Source organism: Limulus polyphemus, unplaced genomic scaffold, assembly GCF_000517525.1.
Source record: "Limulus polyphemus unplaced genomic scaffold, Limulus_polyphemus-2.1.2 Scaffold571, whole genome shotgun sequence".
Lineage (NCBI taxonomy): Eukaryota > Metazoa > Arthropoda > Merostomata > Xiphosura > Limulidae > Limulus > Limulus polyphemus.
In genome coordinates, this window is record NW_013666181.1 from 397,828 (window position 1) to 416,632 (window position 18,805).

At 33.7% G+C, this 18,805-nt stretch overlaps 1 protein-coding gene across 6 annotated transcripts in view; it reads right to left on the reverse strand.

Moving 5' to 3' along the window:
• Nucleotides 1-18,805, reverse strand: part of LOC106459171 (homeobox protein cut-like) — a 132,995-nt gene that overhangs the window by 63,779 nt on the left and 50,411 nt on the right. For 5 of the 6 annotated variants that reach the window (XM_022385605.1, XM_022385604.1, XM_022385608.1 and 2 more), the window contains exons 2-4: nucleotides 16,565-16,685; nucleotides 11,760-11,826; nucleotides 4,141-4,189 (exon numbers count right to left, since the gene is read on the reverse strand). In XM_022385605.1, the coding sequence (XP_022241313.1) occupies nucleotides 4,141-4,189; nucleotides 11,760-11,826; nucleotides 16,565-16,685 (237 nt within the window). The remainder of the gene's footprint in view (nucleotides 1-4,140; nucleotides 4,190-11,759; nucleotides 11,827-16,564; nucleotides 16,686-18,805) is intronic. The other variant, XM_022385607.1, reaches the window with a different exon arrangement.

An 18,805-nucleotide genomic window follows, 5' to 3' on the forward strand; every position in this document is an offset into this window, starting at 1 on the left:
AATAACAAACAAACAATTCTTCGAGTAATAATGGCCATTTCAATTTTATTTAAGTAGCATCTGTACTTTCTACATACTTTCTCGCTCTTCCACTCATTTTTCTGAAGGTTTTTAAGTTTTTGTCGTAATGAAAACTCTAAATAAATTAACATTTTTAAAGTTCGAGGATTTCATACGGTGAAAATTTCAATATAATATTTTATTATTATTATTAATGCGAATCCAAAAGAAAGAGTGGACGTGATAAAATGATATTATTTTAATGCGACACCAACGGACAGAATCAAAAAAAAACCTGCATGTGTAATCCTATGAATTTATTGGTATCCTGAGATAATCTTATTTTGAAATTATGTAACTTTAATGGTAAACTAATTCGGTTTTACAGTAATAGAAATGTAAAGATAATCTGAGACAATTCAGTTTTGTAGAGAAATTAGTCTAAAGATAACCTAAGATAATCCAGTTTTACAATGATGGAGTTCTAATAGTAGCCTGAGACAGTCCAGGTTTTCAGTGATCTAATTCAAAGAAAAACATAAAATAACTTGGTTTTTTATGTTATGCAACTCAAAGGGTAACCTGTGAAATTCCGCTTTTTGGTTGCATGAATCTAAGGGTCACCCACGATAATCCAGTTTTCTGGTGAGATGAATCCAGAGAGAAGCATGAAATATTCCTCTTTGATGAACACTGGAATTACTGATGTGGCCATGGACCACATCTACTTTTTACACGTTTTTTAAACTATCTATGCATCAACTTGCTTTTGGGTCCATGATTTGTTGGTTACAGAGTTCTTAATAACACATCAATCACACATACAATTTAAACTAAAACATCATCAATATTGGAATTGATACCACTAATTACTTCTCTGGCCATCTAGGGCCCGGCATGGCCAGGTGGATAAGGCGCTCGACTCACAATCTGAGGGTCGCGGGTTCGAATCCGCATCTCACCAAACATGCTCGCCCTTTCAGCCGTGGGGGCGTTATAATGTGATGGTCAATCCCACTATTCGTTGGTAAAAGAGTAGCCCAAGAGTTGGCGGTGGGTGGTGATGACTAGCTGCCTTCCCTCTACTTCTACACTGCTAAATTAGGGACGGCTAGCGCAGATAGCCCTCGTGTAGCTTTGCGCGAAATTCCAAAAACAAACAAACTGGCCATCTATGTACTTTACACATGAAAATGAGTGATTTCGCCCACATATATGATCATGATTATATCAATGGTGCTTGTTACTCGTGCAAACTCACCATTCTATAATTAATACTTATGTATACCATGTTTTTGTTATCATTTTTGAGTTCCTGGTTCAGTTATGGGAATACACATAGTTATGATCAACATGCAAAAAAACTTTATTGGAATTGTATAGCTTTATTGCAGGCGTAATCAAAGAGGGCGCTACTTTAATATCACCTGAGTCATCTGTGCAGGTGGTGTTCACCACCTTGGTGCTCACCCTCTCGGGCAGTTGCTACAGGCACTTAGAATACTAGTACAGTTGGGTTTTAAAAATACACTTGACTCTGATTGGCTCTGAAATAATGTTATTGTTTGCTGGTTAGTATTGCGATTGTCTTTTCAAGAGTTTGAATATAAGTTTGGAAATGTAAATAAATATCTTGCTTGGATGCCATCCAATGAATCTGTCTTTCCAAAATTCTGTGTTTTCGTTCTGTTTTGTCTATGCCAGACCAAAAGCTTATATTTTTAAAGTTGTGTTCTTGTTTCTTGTTGTTGTTTTTTTTTTCAAATATTTGTTTCATCCAGTTTCAGTTAGCATAGTCACGTTCTGTACAGTGTCGTGCTTGTCTTTATTCTTCACATTCAAACGTTCAGTGTGTTTTCATTATAATTTTTTCGGCGTTAATAAAGATATCTGTAATTGCTTGGTATATTTTGTGTCTTGTGCACTTCTCTAGCAGCTCACACATCTTAAGATGATCAGTTCCTCCGTTTTTCCAGAGACTAGATGCCCCTGATTTACAAATCTTACTTCAGATACCAAGAGACCATAGGATACCAAGTCTAGAGAACTACATGGCCAGAAGATAACAAGTCTATTGAATTACATGGTCATATATATAATAACAAATTTGGAGAACTACATGGTCATGGGGATTACAAATCTGGAGAACTATATGGTCATAGTATTACAAGTCTAGAGAACTAGATGGCTATAAGATAACAAATCTAGTGAATTACATGGTTATGTGGTAGTAAATATAGACAAGTAAAGGGTCATAAAATTTCTAAGACGTTATGAGTGAAAGCAAAGACGAATGTGTAATCATGTTAACTTCACTACATCTGCCATATTCAGTGCCGACGTGGACCTTCGCCCAATTCCAAGGCTCATTAGGCCGGCTGGGGTATGACAGACATAGTAGTGGTCGAGGTGCTATTTATATCATCAGTAGCAAGTCCAGAGAACTATGTGGCCATATGATAACAAGTCTATAGAATTATAAGGCCAGAGGATAACAAGTTTAGAGAACTACATGACCATAGGTTAAGAAGTCTACTTCTATACAGTGATATGATAACAAATCTAGAGGACATGGTTGTATGATAAGTCTAAAAGTTTATATGGTCATGGTTATATGATAGGTCTAAAGATTTATATGGTCATGGTTATATGATAAGTCTAGAGGTTTATATGGTCATATTTATATGATAAGTCTAGAGGTTTATATGGTCATTGATATATAATAAGTCTAGAGGTTTATATGGTATTGATATATGATAAGTCTAGAGGTTTATATGGTCATGATTATATGATAACAAGTCTAGTTGTGTATATGGTCATATTTATATGATAAGTCTAGAGGTTTATATGGTCATTGATATATGATAAGTCTAGAGGTTTATATGGTCATGATTATATGATAACAAGTCTAGTTGTGTATATGGTCATATTTATATGATAAGTCTAGAGGTTTATATGGTCATTGATATATGATAAGTCTAGAGGTTTATATGGTCATGATTATATGATAACAAGTCTAGTTGTGTATATGGTCACAGTCATAAGTCCAGAGCACTATATGGATGTACATTAACAATTTTACAAGACTATAGTTATACGATGATAAATCTACATTTCGATATGATCATGGTCGTGAATTTTACCAAAAAGAAAACGCAACGTACGTGTTGTTTAAAATGAAACTCATAATCTGTTCAAAATTTCGTAACTGTGGGTGTTTGTCATGTTGTTTTAGCGCAAAACCACACTAAATAATGGGCTATTTGCGCTCTGTTTACACTGGGGAATCGAATCCAGAATTTTAGCGTTATAAGTGTGAAAATTTGCCGCTAATCCACAGGTGGATTGTTTCTTAGCTAACTAAGTAAAATACAGAATTTCAATGGTATCGGGCATTTATAAAAAAAGATAACATATATTAGCTTTAGCCTTCTAAATAATTTCACAAGTACCTATAAATAATGTGATGAAATTCTAAAATCAATGTTACTGCACTCTCAACAAAAAAAAAAGAGAAAAATATAATGTTGTTCTTTCTATGCTTCTTCAAGTCATATTAATGTAATTGATGTAGGAAACAATAACAATCCAAGGGATGTACCACCTGGTGGTCGATCATGTCTTCACTTTTAATTATCTCACAATTAATAATTGTCCGGCCTGTACTGCCAACTATACCTCATTCCGAAGAAAGTTGCTTTACACTCGTGGCCGAAGAGATGCAACTCTGGTCACGGCAGGGGATCCAATTAACAAACTTTGTCGGGAATCAGACTAAGAAGAGTTCTAATAAACGACAGATTGATAAACAGTCCGCTTGGATCCACCACCAAGACGTAACGGAACAGAGCAGACCGGACCTGCGATTTGTTCTGCATTCTGCACTAATTATTTGGTCTGAAAGGCGTGGAAAGTATGCGCTAGCTGACCCCAACCCGACTTTCCTCTTCTTGCTGCTGACACCCTTGATCCTTCCCATCACTGTGGGAGGACGGAGCCCACTAAATTACATGAGTGAATTATGACAGCGCCCCCATCCGGCTTGATTAAGGGTTAGAATACAACAGACAACCAGGTGTTAAGAAGTCATTCCTCAGTGTATCCCCCTCCAATCTCCCCCAAGTATATAACTCTACTTACCTGATTAGTACGTTCTAGATCGTTCAGGATAATTTCCATTTCATTCGACCTGCACGAGAAGACAAGAATAAATTTTAAAACTTAGTAGTTAACCATGCAATGTTCACAATCCTATTTAATACACCAGAGCTACTGAAAACAATTAAATTAGGCGCGGAGCAGAGCGTAATGGAGGTCAATGACTGTCTTTCCGCCGAGAAAACCTTCAATCGTTTCAATTATCTGATCACGGAATTCGAATGACTCAGAATCTGCTATGAGAAACAAAGCAAGACAAAACTCATTAAAATAATCACTTCCTTTATGCTGTGCTTGAATAAAACTGGTTATATATAAGCATCTGCGTATACCAAAACTTCTATCTAAAATTATTAAACAAGTTTATTAAAAAATAGTATTTTAAATCGACGTTTTGAATTCAAAACAGAGGTACTAATGACTTATCAAAAGACACGCTGGAAATTCCTAAAGCTCAAGAAAACGTGAGATATTTTTCATACAAAACAGCTGTGCTTCGACAGTAAACATCATAATTTCCATCTACTTGGGTCTGAAAATGTGATGACTCAAAACGTTACACCCAACTATTAATAAATTACATCCAGAAATTTGAATGCAGTAACAGCAGCGGAACCAGATTTGTTATTAAATGTTGTCCACGAGGTGTCGTGTTTAACGATAACAACTCATCAAGCTGGGTAGGCTATGACACTCATTGGTTTATTTGAAATGCTTTACTTAAAGTAGCCCTATGACATTAACCTGTGGAAGTAAAGCGTCAAGAAGGCATCATAAAACTAGTAAAAGTATTTATTAGCATTTTTATTGTAATGTTTTTATAACAGTTTCCAGCATGTAAAATGTTTTGCCGCTATATACTTTAAGTGCAACTAACACGTATAGTTTTTAGAGGGCGCGGTTGAATAGAGAGCAGTTTTTCAGTACTGTTGTGTCTACTCAAATTTAACACTTCCATAACAGTTTCCAGCCTCAATAGTTATCGTTTTTGTTGTTACGTCTCTAAATACATAATTTCCAGAGGGCGTGGCTGGGTTCTCAAAATTACCAGTTTCTCTACCCGAATAACTATAACTGATCATAAATTTAATTACATGACTGAATTATACTGGTCCTTCTATAATAATTGAACTAAAACTGTTACCCAATAGAAATTGATAAAGTCGCCATGCTATTGCCACCTAAACCATGATGTTAAAACATTTCATTCCAATTTGATTCGTTTTTGTTGTTATTGTTGTTTTACGAACATGGAAAATTTGCGATCAGATTGAAGGAAAGTCATATACTTTCGTTTCTAGGAAGATTCGAGATTTTGAATTTTATCTATATGACAGACCTCTCTCTATTAAACACGTGGTGTGACTTGTAACTACGCTACTTCAAGTAAGAAATTACAATTAATTTCAATTCCTCAAAGGATTGCAGAGACAAGCCGAAATATTGTTAATTTTGAAGAATCATGTTTTTTATCCGCATACAAAGCAATACGATATATATTTATAAAAACAGTGACCAAAATATTGTGAACGAATAAGCACAGCATGAAAAACAAAACAAAAAAAACATGTACTCTGTTTGTATAAACACTAATATGATTAAGTACAATAACAACATTCGAGTATTTTAAAAAAGATAACCGTCTTGTTTTACATTGCATGTATGTAGTTGCCAAGAAAGGTGAGTGACGAGAAGGATCTCATGACAGCAACGTGTCCATTGTTCGAGTGAACACCTTGGCCACAAACCACTGAGAACAAGACTAACCGGAGCTTGACTGACAATATGTTTCAAGGAAAATTAAAGCCTGAAATCAGGTCACGGCTGTCACTGCCCCACATTGTACGCATCAGAGAATTTAACAGGTGTCTATCGAGTGTCTTTCTCCCCCACCCCCCTTTTGTTTTTGCCGGTGAACCAAGGTTACAAATTATTTATATTGATTACATCACTGTAACCAATACTTTTACTAATTAATTGAATGAATATTCAAAACAACAATTCTTACTCAACCAAACTGTACGTAAGTCTAAATAACGTTCTAAGTAACTAAAGTGCGTTACTTTTAAAAAACATGATCAATTAACCTTGTCCAAATTATTAGTACAACTTAAAACCTGGTAGTAGCTAAATTAACTGAAACGTTTTAACATAAGAGATAAGCTAGTTTAATTTTAAAAAGAAAGCAATATTATTGATAATTAGACCGTCTACATTTATTCCCAGCAAAGTATATAAGAAAACAAATAATTGGTTCAAAATAAAACCTAAAAATCCTAATATACGTTATTAGTTATTCGACTGTGACACCTGGTGGTAAGGAACGTGACTACACAACTTGGATATATGTTCGACATATTTGTACGCAAATTTAGCTTACTAATTTAAGCTATTAAAAACAAACAGGCCAAAATGACAGTAAAAGAAGTTTCTCACATACAATACACCTGTCACGCACACTTAAATGCCACATATATTAAATGTTTAAAGGAAGGTAACTTCAACAAGCCCCGTCATGAAAACGTGTCCTTCATCACTCACAACGTCTTCTGAACTGCTCAGTAATTCGAATAGTTTTCTACTTAATTGGTTGGTCGTGGATCTCACAGTCGAAACAAATGGTATCTAGAATTTAGAAAACGATTTCATTCGTTTTAATTGACTGTTTTCTTCTTGAATCAAGTCACGCTACAGCATATTACGGAGCTACTGGCGTGTCTTCAGCCACTAAACTCAAAAATGAAGTAAACCTTTAGTAGTATGAGAGCATTCTTGAACGCAGGCTAATGCCTCTTCACCCAAGGAGTTGTGGTAATGTTACTATCAAATAACAAAGATTCAGAACACACAGTTTAACAACTTGCCTTATATCACACGGTGTAATGATAATTCTACCACCTATTTATTCAACCGTGTTGTATGTTGCGTAGTGGTAGTGCTATCGCTACGTTCTTACTTCATCTCCATATTGAGCATTGATCTTGCATACTCCTATAAGCTGTGGTTAGAGTCGTGCGATGTCCGCCGTCGTGCATACCGGTGAGGATAAATAACGGTATGACACCGGTAAAATAATATATGTATATACTGCAGCTAAACACCCTAACCCTCGCCTCTTTGGTTTCGCACGAAAATACTTTTGCTTTAGTGTCTCTGCAATTATATTGCGAATTATTTTCACCTTGGGTCACTACCCTTATTCTCCGAAAACAAAAACTTACCCTCTCCCAAATACGTGCATACCGGCACCTTTTACAAACCACTTTAAATACTGAGCATAAGGAAAGGTTTCTAAGGATTCAAGTCTCTTTAGAAAAGATATTTCTTTAGTTATTTGCAGTAAAGACAGGTCTTTGGTCGGTTCCACAATTAATACGCTGCTTTTAATACCAGCTTTTCATCTCTTCCATTATATTGATTACCACGCAGAAATTAAAACAATACCCCAAATAAACGATTTGTTTTAAAACACTAACTTCAAATATCTCAGTTTTCTGCAATATCAAGACTTACCTTGAAATAAAAATAATAACTATCGTACAAAATAGAGGGGTGTTTCAATTTGTAATTTTGTTTATATATTTTAACAAAATTGACTCTCTCAAGCAAATTTATTATGTACATATATAGATGTAGAATTCATATAATTTCACTATGAAAACGATTTATGTCGGACGTTTCTAGACAGCTAAGTTAAAGGGAAATAGTCAAGGTCAGAAACCGGTATTGGGTTTTAGTATGAAAGTTCCATATTCTGTTTTACAGTAATAAAAACTTTCAATAACATGCCGATAATAACTGCGTTAGATTATACAGTATTATGAAGAAAACGATAAAAATATATTGTTAATGAATTGTAGTACAATTGTTGTGACCTGTGGTCCGCAGATCCCTATGAGTTCGTGAGCATTCTACAGAAGTCTGAATGGTAAAGATAGTTTGTATGTGATATTTAAACAAACATTAAATGAAAATAATGTTTTGTTTGGAAAGTTCGTTACCTTACATACTTATTTATGTCAGAACCGCTTTTACACTTTGTAGTTTCAGATTCTGCAGATAGAACTATTTGAGTGTTGGGTACGCAAGGTCGTTTTTGGTTCATGAAGAGTTAAAAGAAAAAATTGAAAATCACACATGTAGCAGAACAAAACATTCAAAATTTTGACATCGGAAAATATGACTTTGCATAGGTTACTCCAAATCCTTAAAACTTTTAAACCTTTTCTAAAATATATATACCCTACCTCTTTCATAGTTTCAAACCTTGACTTAAACAACAAATTGTACATCTTCTAGACTTTCCAATCCAATCGTGTCTTATAGAAGGTATCGTATATCTTCTAGACTTTCAAATCGTGTCTTATAGAAGGCATTGTACATCTTCTAGACTTTCCAATCGTGTCTTATAGAAGGTATCGTACATCTTCTAGACTTTCACATCGTGTCTTATAGAAGGCATTGTACATCTTCTAGACTTCCCAATCGTATCCTATAGAAGGTATCGTACAGCTTCTAGACTTTCAAATCGTGTCTTATAGAAGGCATTGTACATCTTCTAGACTTTCAAATCGTGTCTTATAGAAGGCATTGGACATCTAGACTTTCAAATCCTGTTTTATAGAAGGCATTGCACCTCTTCTGAAGTTTCAAACCTTGTATAACAGAAGTTATTGTACATTTTCTTCACTTTCAAACACTGTCTTAATAAAGATTACTGTTAAGCTAATTTGTTTCAATAAATTTTATACTAGTTAATGTAACAAGAAATAACTCCTTCCAGTCCTATAAGTTTGATTCACAAGAGCTTCACTAAATTCACCTAAAGTGTTGTGGGTACATAACTATCTAAATGAGCACATAATCTTGAAAGTCGGTTTATGATATATACTAAATTTATATCCACTTCACTGGTTATATATTAAAGTATAAAAATATAGTGAACTCGGTTGATTTTTATATACAACTGTTAAACTCTATATTTAGGGTGTTTACCGTTTAAATATTTTAGAAATTTATTAATATATCTTTATCTCTGAACAATGGTGAACTTTTAATCAACATAATAAGGAGACTGAATATCAACAGGACGTTTGCTGGACATTGCTTTCATAAAAGCTCAAGAAAAGAAATCTTTTAATCCTATATTGACCCCAACCAGATGGTAAATTGGCAAATTCAACAATATTTGTAATTCTTTTATTGCAAAAGACACTAGCTTAAAAAAAAACGTATTCAAGAGAACTCATTCACTATATCTAAAAGCGAAAAATACAAAACAAAAACAAAACAACAACCCTACTCAGAATACAAATAAACAGTAGGATGATAGTACAAAGAGAAAGGTTCCACATAAGAACTAGTTTTATCAGGCAGGCTGTAGCACTGTCTATGAAGGGATGGCTCAGATTGTTCATCGAAACGGTATTTTAAATATCTCCTCAATAGGTCATCAGAACTTTACAATACTACACAGTGTTTCCGTTTATAACAATATCTATGTAATGATTGAGTCACAAGTTCTGAGAATGTCTCTAAATATCATAGTAAAAAGTTTGAATTTCTTGTTCTTCTTTCTTCTTCTTCTTTTTTATTATATGATAACTCAAAAACCAAAACAATGGTGTCAACCAATTTCACTGAGGTAACATAAGTTTCAAACGGAGTATACGCGTTTATAAATATTATTATCTAGTGGTAATTAAAAAAATCCTAATTGTAGTATAAACGATGTTATCATTATCCCTTGAAGTTAGCTTTCTTACAGAAATTTGGAGTTTTTTTAAAAAGCTTAAGTATAGGGTGAAACAGGAATTACCAGCCAATAATAGATAAACAATAAATATTACACTTGGAAGCTAATTGTATTTAGAACTTGGTTATAAATACAATCTTCCTATGTCTATTGAAACACTACATTAAAAAACAACAACAACAAGCAAACAAGAAAAACTTTTCAAAAAAGGAAGTAAATGTAGGGATGGCTAATATCATTCCTTCAAAAACAATGCAAACAAGATAGCAGGGATGGCCTTTACATCACCTCTACATACTAGCACAGGCAAGAATTAACATATAGTAATATATAACTATTCAATCACAAGTGAGTTTAATTTATCCTATTTTTGTCTGTTACCATTCTACTACACTATGTGCTTGTGCTATTACGTATGGATGATGCAACTGCTCTCCCCACTATCTTGTTTGCATTGTTTTTGAAGGATTGATATTAGCCATTCCTACATTTACTTCCTTTTTTTTTAAATGTTCTCTCTTTACTTATATACATTATCATGATACTTCAAACTTTGTAAACAGTTAGAAAACTCGAAAATGTTTTTGGCAGAAAATTCGTTATTCTTATATTTTTAAAGAAAAGTTACTAAAAGACACCTGAAACTTACGATCATAAGTGGTAACATTTGAAAGTATTGGTCTCATACAGGGCGATCTAGATCTGGACAAAGCATTATTCCAGCAAGAGAACCAACTGTCTAATTTTCTGTGCGGGTGAAAGCTTATATGGTTGTTCGTTCGTAAAAAGAATATATTCTTTAAAAATGTAATGTCATAACATAACATTTTGCGATGGTCAATCGAGATGAGAAGGGCAGAAGTTACTAATTCGAGAGTGGTACTGCTACACTGAGGTCGATCAACAAAATTTGACATTAACACTTCTCATCGTGTTCTACTAGTTCCAGTTTCCAATACTATAATTTTCGTATATACGTTGCATTTAACAGCACAATGTACAACTTTTCGACTTCGTAATCTTATCTCACAGTATATTGTAAAACCTACTGACTTTGGGAATTTACTTTAACACAATAGTCGAGTGCGTATCCAAATAAAATTTAAAAATGTGATATCAAAGTTTCATATATAACGTTTCAAATTATCTGTTCATACATAAAACGTTTCAAGTTATCTGTTCACACATAAAACGTTTCAAGTTATCCGTTCATACATAATACGTTTCAAGTTATTCGTTCAAATATAACACGTTTCAACTTATCCTTTCACACATATAACATTTCAAGTTATCATTCATTCAGGGATCAATAGAATCAGTTTTTAGCTTCTGTAACATAATAATACCTACTTACTGAAACATACGTGTATTTTGTAGTTGACCTTTTTTCCAAGCTTAACAATATGCATGCTAATTGTGGAAAACGTCCACTTCCTAGTGCCTCCTACAAACAAATATTTTTAATCCCTATATCTTTATTTACCTTCTGTAAAAAAATATATAAATCAATCAAACTAAATACAACAATCAATAATGAACACAACAAAAAACTGTTCTTGATTTTCTGTCAGATGATATGTCGGCAGTAGGTAAAAATATATCGATTTTTACAGCTACAACATAATGAAATTAAATACAAAACACAAACACACTTTTCCATAGATTTTTTTTTTTGCATGTTTCAGTGAACTGCCCTAAGCAAAGCATGACGTTGGTATACAAATAAAAATATACCACCTCGAGGCTACAGGTCTACGGTGTTCGCTTAAAGATAATTGGCTCATCAATTCAAATGTGTGTGTTCATAAAAAAAAAATCGAGCAAACTAGAAATCGGCTGAACTTACTTGGTGTGAGTCTCTTCATTGTATGTAGATTTCAAGTCAAACAACTCGGACTGGGCCGTCTCTAAGGCTGCAAGAAAATTCAACATAAGAGAAAGGATGGGCAGGTAATATAGAAAGCATATAAAAACAAGAAAACAAAAGCGTGGTAAAATCAAACAAGCTGCTTGGTTGAATATTTATTCCATTGACGAGTCAACTTAATTGAGGACGTTTAGAAGAAATATATTACACAACTGTTTCTTCAGAATAAGAGGAAGAAAGTAGCGCGTATACATACAAATAAGCAACTGGTCAGACAAGTTCTGGTTACATGGCTAAACCTGGAGTAAAACTAATCATTACAAAACACGTTTTCTCCGTAATTTGTGTTCTAGCACAAATGAAATTGATTTTAAATGAGTTAAAAAAATGTTGGTCCAATGACAATAAGAGGGGGAAAGCCAAGCCACGTTTTATAATGGTTTATTTTTCCTTTGTTGTTTCTAAAATCCGTGAGAAGAAAAAGTGGGGTACCTTTATTGTTTACGTGTGAAGTATTTTGTTCACCAGAAGACATCTTTGTTTGAGGCTTTACGTCAAAAAGACCTTTTTAATGTAGCGATACTTCACGGAAAATATAATTGCATAACAAAGTATCTATACTTGATTTCTATTGAAGACTAAATTCCATTATTATTCAATAATGTAGCATACAGAAGGCTTTGTTGAAGCTTAAAATATACTAATACAGGATTGTGTAACTTTATCCTAATAGACATAACGAGGAAGAATCAGTTTTGTAAAAACTTCCTTTGTTCATGGCCTGTAAGATATGATGAACGTAACACTATTTGTTCATGGCCTGTAAGATATGATGAACGTAATACTATTTGTTCATGGCCTTTGAGATATGATGAATGTAATATTTTTGTTCATGGCCTGTAAGATATGATGAACGTAACACTATTTATTCATGGCCTGTAAGATATGATGAACGTAACACTATTTGTTCATGGCCTTTGAGATATGATGAATGTAATATTTTTTGTTCATGGCCTGTAAGATATGATGAACGTAACACTATTTATTCATGGCCTGTAAGATATGATGAACGTAACACTATTTGTTCATGGCCTGTAATATATGATGAACGTAACACTTTGTTCATGGCCTTTAAGATATGATGAACGTAACACTTTGTTCATGGCCTTTAAGATATGATGAATGTAACACTATTTGTTTATGGCCTTTGAGATATGATGAGTGTAACATTTTTTGTTCATGGCCTGTAAGATATGATGAACGTAACACTTTGTTCATGGCCTTTAAGATATGATGAATGTAACACTATTTGTTTATGGCCTTTGAGATATGATGAATGTAACATTTTTTGTTCATAGCCTTTAAGATATGATGAACGCAACACTCTTTGTTCATGGCCTTTAAGATATGATGAACGCAACACTCTTCATGGTCTTTAAGATATAATGAACGTAATATTATTCTTAAACAGCATACACTGATAATTCAACATATTTAACCCTGAGATACGAAAAACTGTATTTTATCAAAACTGATTACAAAAGCTGAAGATCCAGTGTATCAAGTTAGTTTTTATTTCTGACAGATTGCGTAAAAAACGCATTTCTTCATCAACTGTATATACATAATACACACACACACACACATATATATATATATATATAATCGGTGGAATATGTAAAAGAAAGGAAAAATACAGATAATAGGTAAAGTTTAATATTTTGACGTGAAATCATGTTAATTCCACTATTTATATTTCTTCTTTAAGATGGACTGTATTTCATTTAGACTACTTCAATTTGTAATGATAAATTACGTTTTAAGTTCTGTTAGGTGATATTCACTAATAAATAATTTCCATTCCCACTAAAGTCGAAATATCAAGTAAACGCTAAAGACAGATGGCGTATTTACGTTAACCTTCTCAGAAAAAAAGAATATATACATATATATGTAACAAAAACATGCACGTTTTTTATTGCAATGAATCTTGAATTCAAACAAGACAGTAAGTGTTCAAGACCAAATCATGTAACGTACGTGTCTACGTCACTAGTTCTAGGAATAATATATACACCCAACTGACAAGAATTTTGGCTTCTATTTCTGCTACCCTTGTCGAAGTATAATATAAGGTGCAGAACGATCGCTAGAGGTCGTGACTTATGGAATAACTTTTTACATTTACATTTGGAAATCCCATCACGCAACATATGGTTATTACACATGTGTATTATTATTCAAACGTTATCTGCATGAATCCATCTACATAAACTTAAATTACTGTTACCCGTGCTTGTGATAGTCACTAGACTTCCCTAGCGGGTAGAGCGTTCACTGGCACCTGTTTGTTCAGTTTAGTTAACGTTAGGGTTAAGACATTTGCACTCATAACCTATTCCGAAATAGATATGATTGTGGATTCATTGAACTAGCTGAGTTTAGTTGTTTAGTCCCAATTAACAAAGGTTTCTTAGCAACACAGAACATTCATTTTTATCTAATGCCCCTCTCCCATATTTTGGTACATCTAGATGTACATTCTTTTTTTTAGACAAAGCATCATATTATAGAAGTTTCTGAATAATACTTATTGATACTACTTTTAAGCAGCGTTTTGCTCGTAATGATTGTTGTTGTTTTTTTTTTTCAGCTTCATTTGATGATACATAATTATCAAATAAAACAGCCTCTGGAGGCGAAAAAAAACAACGAAAATTTGCCGAAACGTTGACAGTAAATACAAAATAAAAATATCATAGCCACTAAAATGAGGTACAGGAAGCTCACCGAAAAGTTGACAAAAGTTGTCAGATGTGAGGAGTATTAAGCAACCTGAAGAAAGCAAATCCAAGCCCATTGAAACGTTGCCAGCAATTATTAAACATTTGAGGAGACCAGTCAAACTAAAGAAGGCTAACCCAAGCTCACTCAAACGTTGTCAGGAATTATTAGACATCTAATGAGATCAACCAAACTAAAGGAGGTTAATCCAAGGTCACTGAAACGTTTCCAGCAAATAATAGACATCTGAGAAGATCAATCAAACTAAAGGGGGTTAACCTAATCTCACCGAAACGTTGTCAGCAATTATTAAACATTTGAAGAGATGAAGCAAACTAAAGAGGGCTAACCCATTCACTCAAACATTCCCAGCAATGAAAAGATATGAGAGAAAGTTACCTAAATGATGAACACAGATTTGCCAAACGTATTACTGATTACTCTAACAAACATTGTCCCTAATGACTGAATGGTTGAGTGTCTCATCTCAGAGCTCATTATAACGGATTACATACGTCTTGTAGAAAAATATCATACCTTGTTTGTAAGTAAGCACAAAGCTACACAATGGGCTATCCGTGCTCTTCTCACGGTGGGTATCGAAACCCGGATTCTAGCGTTGTAAGTCCGCAGACATTCCGCTGTGCCACTGGGGGGGGGGGGCATTATTAAACCTATCAACAGCTGTTAACTAACATGGAATAATAAGTATTTCAAAAATCATCACATGCTGTTTCCATCACTCATTTAAAGAATTTAAATGAACAAAATCCTTTTACACAACATACACTGGCCATTAGAGGCATTAGCTAGAAGAAAAAAACGTAGCAAATATCATTGCTGATCATTTAACACTTGGACAATTGGTCTAGTAAGCCCGAACTCTTATAGTCAATCTGTGAGATGAGTGCAGCTACACAATTCTAGTCACAGGAGGAAAAAAAACACATTCTTTCAAGTAGTTTATTCAGTGAATAGAATGGATTAATGTTTTGATTTAAACGCAAAGTTCCGCACGGATCAAACCCCAAATTTTAGAGTTATAAGTCCGGTAGACAAAAATAGTATGGAAGAATGAATCTGTAGTATTAACTAATAATTACATTGTGTAGATCAAAAGTTTCATTAGATTCAGGTGAAGTTCATATGAAGTTGCAATAATATAAAAATAAAGGCATATATATAGAGAAACAATAACAGTGCACATAAAACTGTTTTCATATAGAAAAAGTATTGCCGAAATATTTTGAGATATCACTTTATTTTGACATTCTTGTTTCAGTAGGATTCTAGGTTTCGTGGGCAAGCCCACTCTTCAGTCATACGTGCTATAAGAAAGAGGGAAAGTCATTTTTACACTCTATGTTTTACCTGTGGATAAAACAGAATAGATATATATCGACTAGTTGCGTCCTTTGGTTTCAAGAAAACTTTAGTTAATCACACAACATATAAAAAGTATGTGCATATTCATTATTTTCTCATTACAAGCAAAACGTAGAGTGGATAATACTGAAGAGTGCGATTAACTACGAAACCGGTATCCCAGTGACGCAAGAATATCAAAATCAAGTTATAACTGATAACGCTTCAATAAGACTGTTTCCTTCCTCCCCTCTCTCCATATATACATATATTCTGGTTAGTAGAAATTGAAAACCAAAGTTTTAGCTATACATGCAATGACACTCTTAAGCTCAAAACAGTCCAACTTAAAAATGATCTTGGTAACATATTATCTTCCTCAAAATGAAACAAACATCAGCATAATCATGAAATCTTAAGACAGTCGTCATTCATCGGTTTGTTGGTTTAACACACATACACGAGAGGTTTATAAACTTAAGAAGACAACTTTCCTTTTTATATTTGTCCATTTCAAACATGTGACAAAACTTGAAATTCCAAGAAGCTAATAGATTGTGTTATGCGCATAAAAAAAAATCAAGAAATTATTTTATCGATACACTTAGCAAGAGATGGCATTACAAAACACTTACCACTTTGAAGATCTTCAACTTTAAGCTCCGCCTCTTTTAACTCCTTGCTTATACCGAGATGTGATTCTTGCAGTTGTTTTCCTTTTTTTGTAAACTCTCGTTGGAGTTTCCTTTCTCGCCCCTGCGTTCGTGGCAAAGCAAAAAATGCTGGGTCTTAGCACTTAATTTTACTCTAGTTTACAGTACATTTCAACAAGTACACTTAACAGACGAAAAAAAAATAATTGAAGATTGACATCAATCTTCTAAACAATTCTAATCAAGCAATTTGGTAATAATTCTTCATAAGAAAAGAAATCTCCTTTCAAATTCTTCAGAGTTAGGAACCTTCTTAAGTGTTCTAAACAGGAAGACTTAATTTGGTGTGATCATCAAGTAAGAGAAAAATCCTGTCCAACACCTAACACACGACACAGTACTGAAAAAGAAAAAGAACAGCGAAATTGGTAAATGCTGTGTCATTAACTAAAGTTTTTTAGAAAATTAAGTGTGTGACCAATCGAGATCTGTCAGTTTATTTATTCTTTTTATCTGTCTGCTCATCTATCTATCAATCTCTCCTTCAGACTACAGGTCTCTACATAGAATATTAAACTGGAACTTGATTTATTTAAAACACCAGAAAATTCGCTGAGAAAACCGAGTAGATCCAGTGAAAGCGTTTCTAAGTAACGTATGCAAGGTGGCATAACCTTGTTCGTCTGCGAGCGTATACTGTGTGTACAATGTATTCTTCACGTACAAAATGAATCACCTGCCTATGACGTTAAAAGCAACCGTTTGAAAAGTGTAGAGTACGTCTTTCAGTAACGGGCAAGTATTGCAGTCACCCAATTACAGACTCTAGAATTGTGAAGTGCTGATCGCAAGACATATCTTCGCCGCCGGAAACTTATTTTCATCGTATAAACTATAGTTAGTTGGAATTTATATGCTGGAAGACAAAAACTTTCAATATACAAGTTGAAAAGGTCGCCAGCGATAAAATTGTCAATGGTTCTAATCATAGGCTCTACGTTATTCTAAAATAAAGTATTCGTATCACACATTAAAAAACAAATATGCAAAATGAAGAGTTTTTTTATACACCTAAAGTAGGCTCTACGTTATTCTAAAATAAAGTATTCGTATCACACATTAAAAAACAAATATGCAAAATGAAGAGTTTTTTTATACACCTAAAGTAGGTTACATCGAGATCCGCCTTGCTCGGGTAAATATCACGCCCCTTTAGGGCACTATGGTCACGAACGTTGAAAGAGTACGACCACTAACACCAGCTATCTTTTAGACTCGAGTGTAATACCAGAACACAAAACAGTACATACCAAGCGAATGTCGTGATATCTGTTTGACGTTCAGCATTTGTGTATCGACTGAAGTTTTATGCACAATTTTATCAGAAACTAGATTCAAACGTGAAGTTTCATCGTAGCTGTTATATTTACTTAATGAATAATAGACATTGTTTTAATAACAAAAATAGTACATTCTTCAAAATATAGGATTATAAACGATACTAAAGTTTAACTTTTACTTGTCATTGTTACCTTTAATGTGTCGCCTTCTATTGGTCATTTATTACCTTTACATGAGGTCTTCTAATGGTCATTCATTCCCTGTACTGAAACGCCCTCTTCTGATAATTTATTGTCTTTACTTTAACGTCCCCAATTGGTTACCTGCACTTGTTATTCATTAACTGTTCTGCTGACTTTATTATTTTTATTATAACACCATATGTTGGTAATGAATTTTACTATATTAAAGTGTGTACACAAACCAATATATAACGTTTTTTTTTCTCTACTTAATTAGCCAGAGTTAATAATTATAAACTGACAGAAAATAACAAGTTACATAAATTGATTGTTTTTACAGAGGAACTGAGCTGCACGTTAAAGCATGAAATAAGAGGAAAAAATCTAGAAACAAACCCACAGTTAACAGTCTTGTGGATTTTAAAGAGGAAATTCTAAATGAAGAATAAAAAGATGCTACAAATTTTCTGTATTAGGATATCTCCACCATCCACAGAAAGTCAATGTGCAGTTTCTGTATTAGGATATCTCCACCATCCACAGAGAGTCATGTGCAATTGTCTATATTAGAATATTTTCACCATCCACAGAAAGTCAGTATGCAATTTTTTACATTAGGATATCTTCACCATCCACAGAAAATCAATGTGCAATTTTCTATATTTGGATATCTCCACCATCCACAGAGAGTCATGTGCAA